Source organism: Misgurnus anguillicaudatus, chromosome 9 (genome assembly GCF_027580225.2).
Source record: "Misgurnus anguillicaudatus chromosome 9, ASM2758022v2, whole genome shotgun sequence".
In the NCBI taxonomy this organism is placed as follows: Eukaryota; Metazoa; Chordata; class Actinopteri; order Cypriniformes; family Cobitidae; genus Misgurnus; species Misgurnus anguillicaudatus.
This window is the reverse complement of record NC_073345.2, coordinates 4,080,144-4,101,172: the sequence shown is the minus strand read 5'-3', so window position 1 is coordinate 4,101,172 and position 21,029 is coordinate 4,080,144. Positions and strand designations below refer to the sequence as shown.

General features: G+C 38.9%; 1 protein-coding gene across 1 annotated transcript in view; it reads left to right on the top strand.

Moving 5' to 3' along the window:
• Nucleotides 1–14,795, top strand: part of jakmip2 (janus kinase and microtubule interacting protein 2) — a 36,619-nt gene extending 21,824 nt beyond the window's left edge. The window contains exons 13-22 of the mRNA XM_055179729.2: nucleotides 5,751–5,849; nucleotides 5,975–6,073; nucleotides 6,165–6,218; nucleotides 6,336–6,401; nucleotides 7,954–8,022; nucleotides 8,131–8,208; nucleotides 8,812–9,015; nucleotides 10,104–10,169; nucleotides 10,722–10,798; nucleotides 13,509–14,795. Coding sequence (XP_055035704.1) covers nucleotides 5,751–5,849; nucleotides 5,975–6,073; nucleotides 6,165–6,218; nucleotides 6,336–6,401; nucleotides 7,954–8,022; nucleotides 8,131–8,208; nucleotides 8,812–9,015; nucleotides 10,104–10,169; nucleotides 10,722–10,772 — 786 coding nt within the window. The 3' untranslated portion in view covers nucleotides 10,773–10,798; nucleotides 13,509–14,795. The remainder of the gene's footprint in view (nucleotides 1–5,750; nucleotides 5,850–5,974; nucleotides 6,074–6,164; nucleotides 6,219–6,335; nucleotides 6,402–7,953; nucleotides 8,023–8,130; nucleotides 8,209–8,811; nucleotides 9,016–10,103; nucleotides 10,170–10,721; nucleotides 10,799–13,508) is intronic.
• The last annotated feature ends 6,234 nt before the right edge of the window (nucleotides 14,796–21,029 follow it).

Genomic DNA, 21,029 nt, shown 5'->3' with positions numbered 1-21,029 from the left:
CTTTTTACCAGGTCTGGTACTGGTGTTTGGTCCCTCTAGGCAAGTCCTTGTACCTGAGGTTTATACCTAGTGATCCACACATAGTGAACCCCTTGGGTGATTTTGTTTGATACACTTGGCAATGATGCTAAACGATGATGTTTTCCTCTCTATTGCTGTACCTTCACCTCTGTGCCTATTCACCCTTTTACTTATGGGGTCCTCCAAAGTTGGGGTTTTCCATATGCATACTCCTCATCGGTGAGTCCATATGAGATATACCTTCACATGTTACCTCCATCCCTTAGGATGTGATCTCCATAGTTCTCATCCTTCAGGAAAGTAGAACACATTCCCAGTGTTTTTGTAATGCATGTTAGGAGGAGTAGCTTGAGAATAAGCCATCGCCTACAGCTGCCTTAGGTGAGAGCTCACTCTTGGCTTGTTGTTTTAGAGAAGTGCCTTACCTTACACACTGGAAGGTTATGATGATAAATTGTAAAACCATACTGGATAACTTGAAAAGGACATAATGGCAAGAAATATATTTGTTGTCACCACATGCAATCTGAAGTGAAATCAACAAATAAAAGTCTAGCGTGTGTCCCCTGTCCAGCAAGGTGTCGTAAGAGCAAGTTTAGCATTGTGACTGGTGGCATGGTGTGTATATACCATATATAATGTCAAGACATGGTTACGACTTAAGACTTTAAGTAGCCCAAATAAATAAAGGTCCTAGAAAACTCTGAGCAGCTAAAATTTACAACTTTGTGTCATCCAAATGCTGTTGCATTGTTTAAAGAGTAACATTTGTCGGTTCGAGCCCCACAAGACAGCAGGAAGTGACTGAGGTGCCTGAACCCTGCACTGATAGCTGCCCACTGCTCCAGGTGTGCGTGTGTTCACGACTTGCGTTGTGGGTGTCCACTACTCACTGGAAGGTTAAATGCAGAGACAATCACATCTCTTTCACTTTTTCACTTTCATCAGCCAAAGAAACATGCTCTCAGGGCATCAACTTGCCAATGGAGCTTTGTATATCGGGCAGTGTCAGACAGACGTATATGTGTTGTATGGAATATAAAAACTAAACTTAAGGCAAAAAATAAAAAGGAATCAGAAATTAAATGAGACACTGAAACTATTTAGAAAAGCAGAAAAAAGCATAATTGAATGAGAGATTGAGGTAGGACTGTAGATTGAACTTGAGTCTGGAAATGTGCAAGTTATTTGGCATTGTGTTATATAGCACAAAACAAACAATAATGTGTGGATGCTGTGAACCAGTGAATAACATACACCACCAGAGTCCTTAAAGTGCAGGCTGTGTCCATATTAAGGAATTTGATGGCCTCAGGGAAGAAGCTCTTTTTGAGCCTCTCTGTTTTGGCCAACAAACTGCGGTAGCATCTGCCAGATTGCAGCAGACATAAAAGTGAGTTTGTGGGTTGAGTCTTTAATAATCTTGTTGGCCTGTAGAAAGAGGGAAGAGCAGACCCAGAGATGTGCTCAGCTAAGACCACCAATCTCTTCAGAGCTTTGCGGTCCTGGACAGAACAGTTCCCATACCATGATGAGATACACTGAGTCAACACACTTTCTATAGCCCTGGTATAAAAAGTTTTCAAATCCTGATTCATTTCCTCGACTGTCTCAGGTGGTACAGCCGTTCTGTCTTTTTCCACCTGCGCTTGTGTGTGTTGAGTCCAGATCAGGTCCTCAGAAATGTGTACTCCAAGGTACCTAAAGATGCATACCGTAAAACTTCAAATAATAGCCGAGTCCCAAATAGACGCCTGTCTCTTTTAGACGCCTGGTGTGACGACAGGTTTGGGTAAATAAACGCCTGTCTCAAATAAAGGCCGGGTCTGTTTTTTAGTTTCGGGTTGTATTTAATCTTCTAAAACCCGTCAGATAGTCTGTTTAAGACAGTTCTATGGTGCAGATTGAACACGCTAAAGTTTTTTTGCTTACCGGTAGATGTCACGTGACAGACGCAGTCGTTCCTTTACTCATCACTATGACAACACAACAAGCTTCGTCGCCAGGATTGAGGTGATGATGACAGTAGCGAAGTGGCAATCGGGAGAGTCAGGACTTTTCCCGGTGGGCCGGTAGTGTTTTGGGGCCGCTGATAATAGCCGGGCTTTCAGTCTTTTGTCATGCATGCACTCCCGCCACACATTGTATTTCTCACGCGGAAACACTATTTATCATATCTAATATGCTGCAGCGCCTAAAATGTATCTGGCCGCACTGATCTCTCTCTCTCTATCAAGCCCGTCTTCCCTAGAGTTCTAGTCGAGCGAGCCAATACAAAAAAAAGAAAGAGGCTACACAATAGCCAATCAGAAAATAGCACTGTTGTATCTGGGTAAGATTTCACGCAACAACCAATAAAAAAACATATCCTTGTTTGCTTTATTTATACTGCCAATAATTTAAGACTGTTGTTATTACACGAACTAATTTGTTTAACACATTCAAATTAAAAATAAAACGTAATATGTGGTAACCTCCTGCTGTCATGCTGGAACAATTAAATTAAAAGCCTGTCTCTTATAGACGCCTGTCTCTTTTAGACGCCTGGTGTGATGATAGGTTTGGGAAAATAAAAGCCCGGGCTATTATTTGAAGTTTTACGATATTCTCTCTATGCCTCCTCCTGAAGTCAACCACCATTTCCTTGGTTTTGCTGACTTTTAGGGGCTGTTGATACCTGGTATTAAGATGCGTTTTGGATGATCAGATCACAAGTGGACCAGAGAGACAAATTCACGTTTACACCCTGGTATTTTAATCCATCTCTTTTGTCCACTTTCGACCACTTCTGTCCTGATTTTTTTGAAGTTGTGGTCTGTGGGCGAGTCCTTCTGCTGTCATTTAAACACGAGCGGGAGAAATGATGGGTTTAAATTGAACCGCATTATATTATGTCAGAGTCCATTGTACATAGATTTGTACATGTATATGTTAAAGCTTTTTTCTGATATTTCAAAGCAATCAATGAAAAAGCTCACGCAACTTTCACACGATCGCAAAATGAAACAAAAAAGAAAGAGGCAGAGAGCCGCTTCAGTTTTATCAATAAAAGCCTAATGATAGCTCTGTGCACTGTATATTCATGCTAGAAGTCATGTCCAATGGAAAAGCATTGCCCTACTGAAAAATCCAGCTAAAACCAGCATAAGCTGGTAGCTGGTTTTAGCTGGTTTAAGGTGGTTTACGCTGGTACTCCCAGCCTGACAAAGCTGGTCATGCTGGTGGGCCAGCTGGTATTCCAGCATGACCAGCTAAGTCCAGCTAGACCAGCTTAAAATGTGACCAAAACACAGCTAGCCCAGCTTGCTACACCAGCAAAACCAGCTTCGTACACCAGCAAAACCAGCTAAAACCAAGCTGGGGACCAGCTAAAACCAGCTCACCAGCTTATGCTGGTCTAAGCTGGATTTTTCAGTAGGGTGTGCTCTGTACATCACATTAGATCAGTAGGCAGAGAGTAGGTGGTCGTTTGAGGCTGCTCGAACACGTTCAACCACATCCGCGTCTGCACCACAAAAGCAATCCTTGTGTTTTCGACTACCTCTGAATGTCCTCAAAACGTTATACACCTCGTTTACACCTGTCTTTAACGTCATCCAATTGTGATCCGATCGAACAAAACACACCTTGACAACAGGTGTAAACGGCCTCTTAAATAGAGACAGTTTAAATCACACTAAGGTGTTAATTTTTTCTGCCTTGTCAAGGTAGACTGCCTTGTTTTGGAGATAAGGCCCAACACCACTGTGTCCTTGACTCTTCTGTAAACTTGAGAGTAGAAGTGAAGCTATGAGAGGATACGTAGTCATGTGTGTAAAGAGAGTATAGCAGAGGACTTAACACAGATCATTGTTGTACTTCTGTGCTCAGAGTGATGATGCTGGTTGTTACCTGGCCCACTTTCACAACCTGGGGTCTGCTTGAGTACAGATCCCAACCGCAGAGTGGGGCATTTAGTAATTTAGACAAGAGGGCTTGTTGTTTTTTGGTACAGGATCAATGAGAGACTTTTTAAGCACATGGGAACAACTACAACCCCAAAACAGAAAAAGTTGGGACACAGTAGAAATTGTGAGTAAAAAAGGAATGGAATAATTTACAAATCTCATAAACTTATATTTTATTCACAGTAGTATATAGATAACATATCAAATGTTGAAAGTGAGATATTTTGAAATATCATGCCAAATATTGGCTCATTTATGATTTGATGAGAGCTACACATTCCAAAAAAAGCCGGGACAGGCAGCAACAAGAAGCCACAAAAGTCAAATGTACATACAAGGAACAGCTGGAGGAGGACCAATGTTTAGGAATAGGAATGTTGTCCCATTCTTGTCTGAAACAGGCTTCTAGTTGCTCAACGGTCTTAGGTCTTCTTTGTCGCATCTTCCTCTTTATGATGAACCAAATGTTTTCTGTGGGTGACAGATCTGGACTGCAGGCTGACCATTTCAGTACTCAGATCCTTCTTCTACGCAGTCTTGATGTTGTAATTGATACAGTATGTGGTCTGGCATTTGTCATGTTGGAAAATGCAAGGTCTTCCCTGAAAGAGACGACGTCTGAATGGGATCATATGTATCTAGAACTTGGATAAACTTTTCTGCATTGATGGTGCCTTTCCAGATGTGTAAGCTGCTCATGCCACACGTACTCATGCAACCCCAAACCATCAGAGATGCAGGCTTCTGAACTGAGCGCTAATAACAACTTGGTTTGTCATTGTCCTCTTTAGTCTGGATGAAATGGCATCCCAGTTTTTCAAAAAGAACTTCAAATTTTGATTCGTTGGACCACAGAACAGTTTTCCACTTTGCCAAAGTCCATTTTAAATGAGCCTCGCCCAGGAAAAACGCCTGCGCTTCTGGATCATGTTTAGATATGGCTTCTTTTTTGACCTACAGAGTTTTAGCTGGCAACAGCGAATGACACGGTGGATTGTGTTTACTGAAAATGTTTTCTGGAAGTATTCCTGAGTCCATGTTGTGATTTCCATTACAGTAGCATTCCTGTATATGATGCAGTGCCGTCTAAGAGCCCGAAGATCACGGGCATCCAGTATGGTTTTCCGGTCTTGACCCTTACGCACAAAGATTGTTTCAGATTCTCTGAATCTTTGGATGATATTATGCACTGTAGATGATGATAACTTCAATCTCATTGCAATTTTTCTCTGAGAAACTCAGAAAACTATTTTTCGCTGCAGCATTGGGGGAATTGGTGATTCTCTGCCCATCTTGACCTCTGAGAGACTCTGCCACTCTGAGAGGCTCTTTTTATACCCAATCATGTTGCCAATTGACATAATAAGTTGCAAATTGGTCTTTCAACTGTTCCTTATATGTACATTTAAATTTTCTGGCCTCTTATTGCTACCTGTCCCAACTTTTTTTGGAATGTGTAGCTCTCATGAAATCCAAAATGAGCCAATATTTGGCATGACATTTCAAAATATCTTACTTTCAACATTTGATATGTTATCTATATTTTACTGTGAATAAAATATAAGTTTATGAGATTTGTAAATTAGTCCATTCCTTTTTTACTCACAATTTCTACTGTGTCCCAACTTTTTCTGTTTTGGGGTTGTAAAAGAGCAAGTGACTTATTGAAGATAGATGTAAACAAGCTAGCCAGCTAATCGGCACAGCATCTTAATACACATCCAAGAATGCTGTCCGGGCCGGCTGCTTTCCTGACATTCACTTGCTTTTTGATTTTACCAGGTTGAAAAGTTGGAGAATGAAATTGGAAAACTACAGCAGGAACTTCAAGACTCTAAAGATCAGAATGAACTGCTAGAGTTTCGCATACTGGAGCTGGAGGTCAGATCAACACCCCTCTTTCTCTTTCTCTCTCTCTACTTGAAGAAATTTGAATTTTCCATTTAAATGAAGTCCATAAAGTTTCATATCTAGTTTTAAAATGGGATTTGTTATTGATGTGACAGGAGCGAGAGAGGAGATCTCCTCAGTTTACGCTACAGATTCATCCATTCTCTGAGGGGGTGAGCGCCCTGCAGATTTACTGTATAAAGGAGGGAGTGAAGGTAAATCAAAATTGTCAACTGGCCGTACAGAACATTTCTCTTTGATTGACACAGAGCTCATGATACAGTTTTGCTCTCATCACCTCCACAGGATGTGTGCATACCAGACCTCATCAAACTGCTGGATATACTGGGGGACAATGGGGTACATAAACTTTTCCATCACAATATCTTTGTCATGCGCTGGATTATTATCAGATACAAATTGTAATTTAAATCATTAAAATTTATAATCCATGATTGTGTTTCATGATTCAATCAGAACTTAAGAAATGAGGAGCAGGTGGCCATTATTCAAGCAAGTACTGTGCTGTCTCTTGCTGAGAAGGTATGTGGTTGCATATTTCACACATTTTATCTATAGTGTCCCAGAAAAAGGATTTGCATTAAAAATGGTCATTGTGTTATAAAAAAAAACATTACATGAATAGTAAGAATAGATGACATAAGAATGAGTCAATTCTGGTAGAATTTTATTATTTTGTGAACTAGTTCTTTAAGTTACTTCTGATGAAGGTCTTATTGTTGGGTTTTTAAATAATAAAACACCTCTGTTATGGATGTAACCCTTGTTCCCTGAAGGTAGGGAATGGAGACGTCACATTGATGACCAACGAATTGGGAACTCGCTAGAGAGACCAATCCGCTTTGAGTGTAACTAGAAAGAGCTAATGAATATTTCGCTGAGGAGCCGAACATTAGAGACCTGGCCACCTCAGCAGTGGTACAGTAACCCTAGCAAGGGGACATGATGTCTCTGTAACCGAGATGTTCCCTTTCAGTCTGTCACTTCGACGTCACATTGTTGACCGATGAATCGGGAATCCCTACCAAAGTGCCATGGGTGCTGCCCCTTCCAGTGCCCTGCATAAGCCTCCTGGCCTCTTGCTATAGAGTAACCAGGACAGGGCCTATGCAGAGAAGTCCGGTCACTGCTGTTCCTGGCTAACTCAACCAGTGACACTTAGCTAACACTGGGAAGCGTACTTATTACGGCAGTAGGGGGAACGCTGCGGAAGCCACGCCCTCCTAAGGAGGTCCTTCAGTGAAATGAACAATATGGAATAACCACGTAGGGATTTACTGCATATCGAAGTCTCTGGGATGGCTTCAAAGAGACTACATCACACAGAGAGGGGCTCTGCCAGGGAAATGCGTGCTCAGAGCACGGACAGGACAGAAAGGGTGGTAGAAACCTTGGGCATGTAGCTGGGCTGAGGTCTCAAAATCACATTGGTGTCAACGGGCTTGAACTTTAGACATGAATCGCAGACTGAAAAAGCATGCAGGTCCCTTACACACCTTATCGAAGCCAGTGCAGCCAGGAGCAAAGTTTTCATTGACAGAAACTTGAGCAACACTGACTGCAGCGGATCGAATGGGGCTTCCAGGAGTGCTTTCAGCACCAGGGGCAGGTTCTAAGAGGCTATAGAGGGAGGATGAGGTGGATTTAATCTCCTCCCCCCCCCCCAAGGGTGAAAATAACAATGAACCAAGTTGAGGAGTGATTTAACTCAAACTGCAACAAAAGTCGCTGTTTATTTACTTCCATCATTGCTGTTCTTCTCAAGTCATAAACAAGTTGCTGTTTCTTCTTCGTTTGTGGGTTAACTTGCCAAGCTTCTTTTTCTTTGACGGTCGCGCTGCTACTGTGGTTACACGCGTGGATACTGCCTAACACACGGGCGGAAAGCCATCTTTAAAAAGACGCAAACACACCTGTGTACACGCGAGAAATGAAACGAAGCGAAAGTTGAAGTGAAGTGCACCTGATGCAAATGCAAATACTGCATGGCATATTCATATAAAGTTCAACTGGGAATCCAATACAGATGTTTGTCAGTAATCAGCATGTGCTTGTGTGTGTGTGTACACTACAGTGGATTCAGCAGATTGAAGGCACTGAAGCAGCTCTGCACCAGAAGATGATGGACCTTGAGCTGGAGATGGTATGCTCTTTATTTCACACAACATCTTCTATAGTTAAGAAGCAGTAATCAGATACCACACTACAAACGAGACAGTGATGTTTTAAAGTATCGACTCTTGATTTACAGGAGATGTTCCGCAAACAGAAGGGATATCTGGAGGAGGAACTGGACTACAGGAAACAGGCATTGGATCAGGCTTACATGGTACAAAGACACTACAGACATTTCCTTACTTACTGAACAGAGACAATGAACCAAACCTGCCAGCTGCAAGATGACACTGGGGTTTTAAATGCAGATCAACATTCACAATGAACATGTCTGAAATGAAACCGAGATCCTCACTGTCCGCACTAAAACAGATCAATCACCAGCATAATAAAACAGCATGTTATGAACTAGTTTATGAATAAAAATGGTAGAGAGAGAGAAATTGAAGATTATAAGCAAACTTCAGACAAAATCCACCAAGTGCACGATCACAAAAACAATACAAATCATGTCTTTACAGGATCGTTACAGCAGGGGTCTCCAACCTTTTTGTGATCAAGGGCTACCACAATGGATAAAACAATCTGGAGGGCTCTTTTTTATATAGTCTACTCAAAAAGATATTAGAATCTTTGTCTTAATGGCCGTCTGCATCTGGGTTCTGTCTGTGTGCATCTGTCTGTATTGCATTTCTTCTTTTAGGATTCAGCCAAAATCAAAATGACACTGACTTATAATGATGTAAGAATGTGATGTGTCTGATGTGCTCTAATACAACTGTGTGTGTTTTTGTGTGCACATGTGTGTGTTCAACAGCAAATCCAGGAGCTGGAGGCAACGCTGTACAACGCACTACAGCAGGAGAAGGTGATAAAGTACGGAGAAGCTCTGGATGAGCTGCAGAAGGATGAGTTACGTTCAGCTGTGGAGAAACTGCGCAGACAGATGCTGCGTAAGAGCAGAGAGTATGACTGTCAGATTCTGCAGGAAAGGATGGAGCTCCTGCATCAGGCCCATCAGGTATCTGACCTCTCTCTCTCTCCACGTCCCCAAAGTCTGATGTTGTGTTTACTCAGTTTAGGGATTTTTGGGAAGTGCACATTAAAATGTTATGGTTAGTTATACATTTAGTTGATCTGATAACTTTATAAGGTATGATAAATGAATAGGTTACAGTTTAATTTCATAGTCCACTTTAGACCTTCTATTAACTATAAGTACTCTCATTAGAGTATTAGTAGATGGTAGAGGGAGGGTTTGGGTTAGTAGACAATTGACATTTAGGTATAAAGTTATTTTTAGTCAACTTCTGTTGTGGGATCACAATAAAGTGTTAGTAGATATTAAAGCAGGAAATTCTACTAATACTATAATGATTGACTGTTGACACGAATGTACCAAGTCACTTATATGGGTGGTTTCCCAGACAGGGTTTAGATTAATCCAGGGCTAGGCCTTAGTAATTTTAGAACATTTAAGACGTTTTTACAAACAAACCTTACAAAAAACTATACTGGTATGCATCTTGAGACAAAATAATTGCACTGATATGTTAAAATATGTCAATGCAAAGTGTTTTGAAATTAAACCAGTTGAAACATGCATTTTAGTCTGAAACTAGATAAGCCCTGTCCGGGAAACCACCCCATAGTTATTAAAATGTCTAAAGTGCACAAAATGTGAATTATATGGTTTAAATAATAGTTTAATTGTACAGTTTAAAACTAACTAAAACGGTGATAATCTGACTCTTGTTGATTTGTGTCTCATGGTAAATATTTCCAAAAAAATGTATGCTAATGGAAAAAGTTACAGGGAGTTTTGAAATGATGACTTCCAGGCCAAGTTATGGAAAAAGATTTTTGCTTATAGTTATGATGAGCATTAAAATAAAAAAATCCAGCTGGTAAAGAGTTATCATGAACAGAAGAGGGCAGCAGATAAGAATGTAAAACAACTAAACAAAATGCTTTTCATTCTTAACATTTGAAGTTATATACATTTTCAGTTTCATTTCATTGATGTTATTTTATTGAGATCTAGTTAGGCATGTATTGATATTTAAGTTAGTGACACGCAGTGTTTGTGATGTGTGTCTGTTAATGTAGAGAATCAGAGACCTGGAGGATAAGACTGATATTCAAAGAAGACAGATCAAGGATCTAGAAGAGAAGGTACCACAGATTTATAACAGCACTTCTTCTGTCTTTTATTTGCTGTCAAGTCAAATGAATTACTGCTGTTACTGTAAAGACACATAAACCATCAGCTTGGCTCCAGTTGGGTGACATAAAAGTCACTGAAATGGGAGGTTAGAGATGTCTTTACAAACTTGAAATGTTAAAAGTTGAAACTTAAAAACAGTTGTTTCCTTTGATAAGTTGATATAATGCTGCATCAGAGCTGAGGCTTTGGTAAACACCTCAGGTGAGACGAGTGTCTAAATCATCATGATGAAGCTCATGGCCTGTATCTGCTGCATCACCTTAAAAGACTATCTGCATCATCACTTCACCACATTTCTCTTCTGTAGAAAGATGAACAAATGTTGAAAAGTATAAAATAGCAGTGGTTGACAAACCTTAAGGATCCAGGGTTACATAATCTACACCCCTGTGTCCACATGTTCATCTCAATCACAAACTGATGTTGTTTATATGTATGATCTTGTATCCTGGTGTCCTAGTTAATGCATATAACCCTCTCTTTACTTTTCTTTTTTCCAGTTTTTATTTCTGTTTTTATTTTTCTCTCTTGCCTTTATTCTTTGGCCTTGATGTGTGTGACATCTCCTGCTGCACAGGTGAGTTCAGGATCTCAGCACTGATATTATTATTTTTTAAACTACAACCCAAATTCTGGAAAAGTTGGGACGTTTTTTAAATTTGAATAAAATGAAAACTAAAGGAATTTCAAATCACATGAACCAATATTTTATTTACAATAGAACATAGATAACATAGCAAATGTTTAAACTGAGAAATTTTACACTTTTATCCACTTAATTAGCTCATTTAAAATGTGAAAGACTGCGTAAAAAGATTGTGGAATACTTTAAAAACAATGTTCCTCAACGTCAAACTGCAAAGGCTTTGCAAATCTCATCATCTACAGTGCATAACATCATCAAAAGATTCAGAGAAACTGGAGAAATCTCTGTGCGTAAGGGACAAGGCCGTAGACCTTTATTGGATGCTCGTGGTCTTCGTGATTGTATCAATGACATTACTAAATGGGCCCAGGAATACTTCCAGAAACCACTGTCGATAAACACAATCCACCGTGCCATCAGCAGATGCCAACTAAAGCTCTATCATGCAAAAAGGAAGCCATATGTGAACATGGTCCAGAAGCGCCGTCGTGTCCTGTGGGCTCATTTAAAATTGGACTATTTCAAAGTGGAATAGTGTTCTATGGTCAGACGAGTCCAAATTTGACATTCTTGTTGGAAATCACGGACGCCGTGTCCTCCGGGCTAAAAAGGAGGGAGACCTTCCAGCATGTTATCAGCGTTGAGTTCAAAAGCCAGCATCTCTGATGGTATGGGGGTGCATAAATGCATACAGTATGGGCAGCTTGCATGTTTTGGAAGGCTGTGTGAATGCTGAAAGGTATATAAAGGTTCTAGAGCAACATGCTTCCCTCCAAATGACGTCTATTTCAGGGAAGGCCTTGTATATTTCAGCAGGACAATGCGAAACCACATACTGCAGCTATTAGAACTGCATGGCTTCGTCGAAGAAGATCTGCAGTCCAGATCTTTCACCTATAGAGAACATTTGGCGCATCATTAAAAATATGTGAAAGACGACCACAAACTCTTCAGCAGCTGGAAATCTATATAAGGCAAGAATGGGACCAAATTCCAACACCAAAACTCCAGCAACTCCTAGCCTCAATGCCCAGACGTCTTCAAACTGTTTTGAAAAGAAATGGAGATGCTACACCATGCTAAACATGCCCCGTCCCAACTTTTTTGAGACCTGTAGCAGGCATTACATTTTGAATGAGCTAATTAACTCTTTCGCCGCCATTGATGAGATAACTCGTCAATTAAGAGAAAACGCTTCCCTGCCACCGACGAGAATTTCCGTCTTTCCGCAATACAGCTATTATCCACCAGGTGACACACTCCTGCAACTTGTACAACCCGGAAGTAGCGTCTCACATGAAGAAGAAAGAACTCTGTGTATGTTTTAAAGATCGCTCTGCATCTGATCTTTATCAAAAGTCCTTCACAAAAGTGAATATTTTCTGGAAGGCATTAAACTTTTGTGAAAATCATGAAAAATGCTGGCGCAGGCTGGCAACTTTTTTTAAAAAACAATGGCGGGGAAAGAGTTAAGTGGATAAAAGTGTACAATTTCTGAGTTTAAACATTTGCTATGTTATCTATGTTCTATTGTGTATAAAATATTGGCTCATGTGATTTGAAATTCCTTTAGTTTTCATTTTATTCAAATTAAAAAAACGTCCAAACTTTTCTGGAATTCGGGTTGTAGTGTCATCAAGGCGCACTATGCAGGATTTTCAACAAAACTGACCACATTTACATGAACAGCTGTAATCTACTTATACTGAATAAGACAATAATCTACTGAAGGTGTTTACATGAGTTGCTCTAAGAATAGGCTTTTCTTGTTTTCGTTTTACATGTTATAGGACTTAAATCCATTAATGGCACACATCATTACGTCCCCATGCAACGCCGTCTGACGTGTCCTTCAAAGTTTTAACATATCAACTTACATTTTGATTTCGTTATGGTACAGTTTTGGTTGTTTCATTTTTAATTTTAAGAAAGCTTCAAGTGTAGTTAAAACCCTCCTAACTTAAAAATGCACTTTTAAATGTGTTTTTTATCAGAAAATGAGTCGCCAGTGTGTGATAAACCAATGACAGCCAATTAAATCTATTTGAACTCCAAGTGCATGCACATTTGAACTGACAGATGACACTGTGGAGAAGCTCATTACTGAGGTCCATAACATAAAATGACCTCAGGTATCCAGTGCTGATGCAGTACGTAACCCCAAAAGGTAAAGTATTAGATTAAACAAACTACTAGATTCACTGTTTAGAGTTAAACACGGCGTGTTGAGGACATCTGCTGGTTATACCCGCTGTGTTAATGCAACAAGAACAGCATATTTATACATTTAATAACACGTGAACAATTACAAGCTGTTTTTAGTAAAGGTAATATGTAATATTAGTTAATTCCATTGAGGGTAAATGATTTGCATGAGTATTACACCTCACAAGCGAATTAGCATTAAGTTATCGTCCGTTAGTGTGGACGCTAATATAGTTATTGTTTGGTTAATGTTATAGTTATTGTTATTATGTGAACACACCTTCAGAGGGATTATTTTTGTATATAAATCGATCCTTCATTTCTTTGGAAAATCCTCCATAGTCAACCTTTTGATTAAAAACAACAACATGACCAGAGGACTGTTAGTGGCTTTTCTGAAATCTGAATGTTCCTCTCAAAACTGATGTCTTTACAGGATTTCAAGCAACCTGGAGCTGTCGCATGCAACTGCAGTTTTCTGGTTGTAATGACTCGAGGTGTATCGTTGGATGTTTTGTTTTGCTTGTGTGGAATCGGGACATTCAGAACGACGGACTCTACTGGGAACGCTGAACTGGGTTTGGCTTCTGGATTGCAGAAACAAAGACCTCTGTGCAGTACCAGGACAAAATCACACTTACATCAGAAACCAAACTTGAGGACTGTGGATTATCTCTGCCATGCAGGGACCCGTCATGTCTTAACTACTTTCACTGCGACTACCACCAGCCGCAACCCACAAACCTCTTTCTTTCTCAATCTGTCCATCTGTCTGTCTTCCCACATACACAAATTTAAAAAAGGGATGAACGCTTTGGCACACGCACGCACATCATCTGACAGGAGTTATGGGTGCTGACTCAGGGTTAATGGGTGAGATGACATCTCTGTTGTCAGGACCCCTCAGGAGAGGTGTCTTTCTCACTGCCTGAAAGGACACAGAGACAGACAGAGAGAGAGACCGTCCATTACAAACCATCTACACAAGCAGTTCTCTCTTCACTCCTAGAAATTTGACTAGATGCAACCAACTGTTAAGTTGAAACGTTTGACCGATCCTGGTTTTTAATTGTTTCTTTTTTGTTCAGTTATTCCCTTCATCTGGCCTCATTCATGAAAAATAAGCATAAAGTATTCATAAAACCATTCTTATGATAATTGACTTGCTGTATGATGCTATACTTTATTATGTAATGAAACACATGTTGAATAATCCTTAGATAAATAAAGACATCATGCAACAGTTTATACAAATAAAACTCTTCTGGTGTAAATTGTCGCATCACGTGACTATGCAAGTAAAAGTCATTTCTGCTGTATTTGTCACATCATGTGACGGTTTATGCAATTAATATCATTCTGGTGTAAACTGTTGCATGATCATTTGTATGTGAGTTTATGTAAGAATGGTTTCATGAACGATTCAAACAGAAAGTTTCCTGAATGAGGCCTTATCATTGTCTTATAATACTCTTCTACGTCTATGATCAAATGTACCTCTGTAGGAGTGCAGTGTAATATATATAGATATATAAATATCCAGTATGTTTGTTGATATGTACATGTCATGTGTCTTTATCTTATCCTGCAGTTTGAGCAATAGTGTCGCTCTGCAGTTTAGAAAGTTAAATTGCATTGAGGTGTATATTGTGGTGATGGCTGCAGATGTTTTCTGCCTTCCTCGAATGTCCATGTATTAAATCATAAAAACCCCTGTGCCCAATTCTTTTCTACTCTTTCTGATCAACGGCTGTAGATACCAGCAGGACTTTAACTAACTGGTTTGTACCGAACGATCTTTCTAACTCTCTGTAATTGGCTTTGTCTCGAGCTTGTAAATATGTTTTTGAGAGGGCACTCTGTATACTAGGTTTGGCTTTATTTTATAAAGGCTAAATACCTCCTTGAGAACAGATTCTTCTGTTTCTTTATGTTGTGCTGGCTCCCATCCACACAGATCTGATAAGAGTCAATAAAATTATGGTAAAAATATTTTTTTCCAAGATAATGAATGGTAGAGCTTAATAAATAGAATGAAGTATTAAATACTTAATACGATCTGAATTAATAACATGCTTATCATGAAAATAGTTTTTGTTATTATAATTTTTTATTAAATGCCCCAAAGTCAACCATCGGACTGAACAACTTGAGTCCTTTTGTGCATTTGTAAAGGGTATGGAAAGTATCATGTTCATTGTATATGTAAAATTACACAAAAAGGACATGTTTTGATGCATACCTGATTTGGGTCTCTATATGTGTTCACCTTCCACCTTTAATTCTTCGACCGCATCATCAAACGTAATCTTCTGTTTTTGCACCTTCTCTTTTCCTTTTCCCATTATGTCCACATGGAAAAGGTGGGTTTCTTTTGAGCTCTGTTTAATATAGTTTCATCTTTGATTAAAAATCGTTTTTATAACTTTATTTTTCATGTATGTCCCAATATTAAACGTGTTATAGTGATGCACGGGACTGTTTTTTTTCCAAGGCCTGTAACCATTGCGAGAGCCGGCAGTGTGACACCTTGCATCATTGGGATCACAAATGGAGCTAGCTGAGGTGTCTGAGACGGCTTCGGCCCTTTCCCTGCCCTCGCTGTCTAGTTCACTTGTACACGGGATCAGAAAACCTGCACAGTGGTCTTTTCCAAACGGGAGCTCAATGCTGTGTTCTAGCTCAGAGGAGTTAGATGTTATTAGTCTGCATACAGATTCACAATTCACACACCGATGTAGGGAATTAAATATTGAATGGCCAAATGAATTGTTTTTACTCTTTACTCACCAGTGTTTTTTAAAAAAAGTTGCCAGCTAACCAGCACCAGCATTATGATTTTCACAAGTTTAATGCCTTCCAGAAAATGTTTTTCTTTAAATATATAAACAACACAGTATTTATTGCCCTTTTGAATAAAATAATAGAAACCTTTAAAGCTCCCGTAACACATGCTGTTTCCTCATACCTGATGTTAATCTTGAGTACCTATAGAGTAGTACTACATCCTTTATATGTCTTTAGTTTTATCAGATTTATAAAAGACAGATCAGCTCTAGCAATTCTTTTTGATAACGCACAGAAACATTCGGAGGGAGGAGTTACGAGCTGCAGGAGGAGCGAGTCATGAGTCATGCGACACTGTACAGGGAGGGCAGAATTATTAGGCAAGTTGTATTTTTGAGGATTACTTTTGTTATTGTACAACTACAGTGCTCTTGGTCAATACAAAATGTTAACAAACCCTAGAACCTGAACATTTAAGTAGTAAAAGTGAAATTTTGGCTTTATTAAGAGAATATTTCTATGTACATCATTATTAGGCAACTATTAGTGTGCAGAATTATTAGGCAACTAAATGAAAAACAAAGATTTTACCATCTCACTTGTTTTTTTTTTCAACTGTTAAAGTGAGAATAATAAACAAACTCTACATTTACAAAAAAATTAATAAAACAATAAAACATAAAAAAATATATAAACTCAGTGACCAATATAGCCACCCCTCTTTTCGATAACAGTCACAAGCCTTCTATTCACGGATTCAGTCAGTTTCTTGATCTGGTCTGAACCAACATTTTGTGCAGACGCAACCCCAGCCTCCCAGACACTGTTCAGAGAGGTGTACGGTTTACATTTACTGTAAATGTCCTACTTAAGAAGGGATCAAAAGGTCTCAATAGGGTTTAAGTCAGGTGAAGAAGGGGGCCATGTCATTAGTTTTTCATCTCTAAGGCCTTTACTGGCCAGCCATGCAGTGGAGTACTTGTGATGTATGTGATGGAGCGTTGTCTTACAAAATAATCAGTCTTCTTGAAAGATGCAAACTTTTTCCTGTACCACTGCTTGAAGAAAGTGTCTTCTACATTACAGGCAGGCAGGCACAGACAGGTATTATTAAACATGAGCTTGTTGGACCTTTTTGGGGTGAAAATGGAAATAAAAACAACTCTCACATCTACTGCCAATTTTTAGAAGACACTTTCTTCAAGCAGTGGTACAGGAAAAAATCTGCATCTTTCAATAAGACTTTTTTATGCAAGACAACGCTTCAGCACATGCATCAAAGTACTCAACTGAGTGGCTGGCCAGTAAAGGCCTTAAAGGGGAAAAACTAATGACATGGCCCCTTCTTCACCTGACTTAAACCCTATTGAGACCTTTTGATCCCTTCTTAAGCAGGACATTTACAGTGAAGGTAAACCGTACACCTCTCTGAACAGTGTCTGGGAGGCTGTGGTTGTGGCTGCACAAAATGTTGGTTCAGACCAGATCAAGAAACTGACTGAATCCGTGAATGGAAGGCTTGTGACTGTTATCGAAAAGAAGGGTGGCTATATTGGTCACTGAGTCTATATATATTTTTATTGTTTTTTTTTTTGTAAATGTAGAGTTTGTTTATTATTCTCACTTTAACAGGTGAAAAAAAACAAGTGAGATAGTAAAATCTTTATTTTTCATTTAGTTGCCTAATAATTCTGCACACTAATAGTTGCCTAATAATGATGTACATAGAAATATTCTCTTAATAAAGCCAAAATTTCACTTTTACTAATTAAATGTTCAGGTTGGAGGGTTTGTTAACATTTTTAATTGACCAAGAGCACTGTAGTTGTACAATAACAAAAGTAATCCTCAAAAATACAACTTGCCTAATAATTCTGCACTCCCTGTATAGACCTTTTGCGAGTCGACGTCCAGTTACGTCATATGCGCATGTGGTGGCAGAAAAACAGTGAAAATGAATGAGACACGAGTGAAACGAACAATATAACTCAGTAGAAAATGTCTTGTTGTGCTGTTGAGTGTCAGAATAGGAATGCCAAAATAGATGACCTTCATTTTCATAGTATACCGTCGTCGAAGACACGATAGACGAGTGATGAAATCATTTGGAAATCTTTTAATAATTAGAATAGAAAATAATAAGAGAAGATATCCGGAGTTCTGTTGAAGTCTGTTCCCTCTATGTGTCTCTTATAGCGTTTTTATCACGTTACGTTTATCATTTATTTAGAAAGATTAAAGATTTAAATTAGTTAAAAAATAAACGTAACTTGGTGAAAACGTTATAAGAAACATTACACTTAAGAGAAATATAGGGGAAACAGACTTCTACAGAACACCGGATCCATAAAAATCACAGTTTAGCGCTAAAACACTTCACACAGCTATTGAGAAGCATTCACTTTCTGCCACCAGTTGGGCTCCGCCCACAAAAAAACGTCATCTCTGTTTGCAAACACGCAAAAGTTCTATACAACACTGGATAACTGAGTCTTGATATAAAACAAAGCTGTCGCGTGAAGTGATACTTCTGGCGTCCTCGGTTCTTGCTTTCCTGCTGATTGATTTGTGGGCGTGGTTTTCCGCAGGAAGTGCCCATAAAAAGAAATGATATGTCAGCTGTACCCGTGTTCGAAAAAAACTTTCCAAAACTTGTCCGAACCCTGGCGAAGTGCATTCGACACAGACCCCGTTGGATTGTTCTTAAAGCCTGTTGTGTGCAACACTTCTATACAATTTCCTTTGCTTAACCCACTATTCCTACACCTCAACAAGTACTGGGATAGATAAGCATTTATTTAAAAATATTTAAGTATCATCTTCATATACTTAACATTATTAACATGTCTGGAGGCATAAATGGCATAAGGTGTGGAAATAATGACAGCAGAGAAAATATTTTCTTGCACATTCGCATTTTACATTATACAATGATAACAATGATTAATACATTTATTTTTAAAATAATATTTTTACAATAACATTTCAAGAAGCCAGTCATTGTATGACTGCTATTAAAATAATCTCAGTAGCCCTATTCGGACGGGATTCGTTTTACAGGGGGACCTCTGAGAAAATCGTGCTTCTCAGAGGTCGTCTGTGTTTTTAATCCCGTCCGAATCGGCCATGTCTGTGTTTTTCTCTGACGACCTCCGTAAGAATTCCAGAGCAATTTACCTACTGTTTTTCGCCGAACTCAGCGGTCCTCTGAGAAATGTAATTCCGTCCGAATGCAAATGTCTGTGTTTGCCCGCAATATCTTTTGAAAACGCGGTTCATTTCGTGTTTTGGCCAACGTGATCTGCCGTAAGGTCTTACCAATGCGCGTATATTGTATTTCCTGAGTCCCATTCATTCAGATATGAATGTTTTTTCGCATTCGGCAAAATAAAATAATTAAATCAAAACGAGCTGAATATCATACACTGTTAAGACTGGCCACTCATTAACGTTATAAGAAACTCCGATCAAAGTTGTTCAACTCCGGAATGGTAATGTTAATTAATAAAGATTAATAATTGTTATTAATCATTATTTCCATTATTTCTTCATCTCTTTGTGTTTATTATAAGCAGACAGTTATATAAAACACGTAGGCTACTTTAGTAGGATTTGTATATTTTATTTTCATTTGTTAAAATTAAATTAATAAATTACATGTTCTGTCATAATTTTACATTTACAGCAATATATATTAAACATTACAAACACGCGTATCCAGAGCTCGTGATCTTCTGCAACGCCCAAATGCATGAAACAGACACTCCTGAATAGTATCCACAGCTGCTCACAGATCAAGACTCTACGAGATACCCACTGATGCCACTTCCCCAAGGATTTCCAGGGTGTTTTCCTCCTCAGGGCTAAGTGCAGGGGCAGAGCTGGGGCCACCACTTGTTCTTGCCCTGTCTCGCTGGACTGCAGACACTTTTTACAGACAACTTCCCACTCTCTCTGTGCACTGGAGCTTGATGCTGGAATTTTTCTGGCTATACTTTCCCAAATTTCTTTTTTAGTTTTGTTGGACACTGTTGTCCGAAAACTCAAAAAAATAATACTTTTATTTTGTGCTACCTATTTCAAAAGTAAATCGATTTCAGCTGAAATGAAGCGGGGGGATCTCCATTTTCTGTGTTTTTTCTCTGCCATAGTAATAAATTATTATTTTTAGATTTTTGCTCTTTTATTAAGGAGGTCATCCAATAAAAATACAGCAATAATTAGTTGTGTGGCCGATTGACCCTGATTGTGGAGTAAATTACATCAAATATACAATAGCTTGAAAAATTATTGGCCACCTTACTGATTTTTTTTTTTGCATGTTTGTCACACTTTAATGTTTCTGATCATCAAACAAATGTAAATATTAATCGAAGATAACACAAGTAAACACAACATGCAGTTTTAAATTAAACTGGTTCTTAAAGGAAAACTAAATCCAAACACACATGGACCTGTGTGAAAGAGTGCTTGCCCCCAAACCTAATAACTGGTTGGAACACGCTTAGCAGCAACAACTACAATCAATAATAATATTTAATTTCATGTCGACCAATTAAGATCCGCCAATTCAGCACCATTGCCATAGACAGCACCTGGTAACATGGTATGTAGGAAAGTAGCTAACCTTCTAAGGTATGGTTCGGGAAACACACCTAGAAAAGGTATACCTGTAGTTAAGGTTTACCTTAAGAGCCTTCATAGTGCACTAAGAGACAATGTTATCGGTAAATGCGGCCAAGGTGGGTACCAGAGGGCAAAGACAGAAAAACGGAATTGGAAAGTAAAAGATTAGAACTGAAAAGAAAATTACAAACAGTTAAGAACCCCGACTTTAAATGAGTGTTGTGTTTGTATAAAACATAAAATTATAAAAAATATAGCAGATGTGAGTATGTACAATTACATTTTCTTACTTGGTTAAGAACTAATTAAATCGCGACCCTGAGTTACCTCATACTTGTTCTGTTTTCTTTGTTGGTTCCTTAGACGCAAAAGCGCATGTGAGACTGTTTTTTTCTCTGAGACATGAGTGAATGCTTTTGCTAATCCAGGGATTTGTATGCTCTAAACTCAGGCTGAGAAAGAGAAGCAGAAAGTATGTTTGAAATGTGATGTTCTTCAGATGTGCATGTCAATTATTTTTCTTGGCCAGTTTTTTTATGTTGTT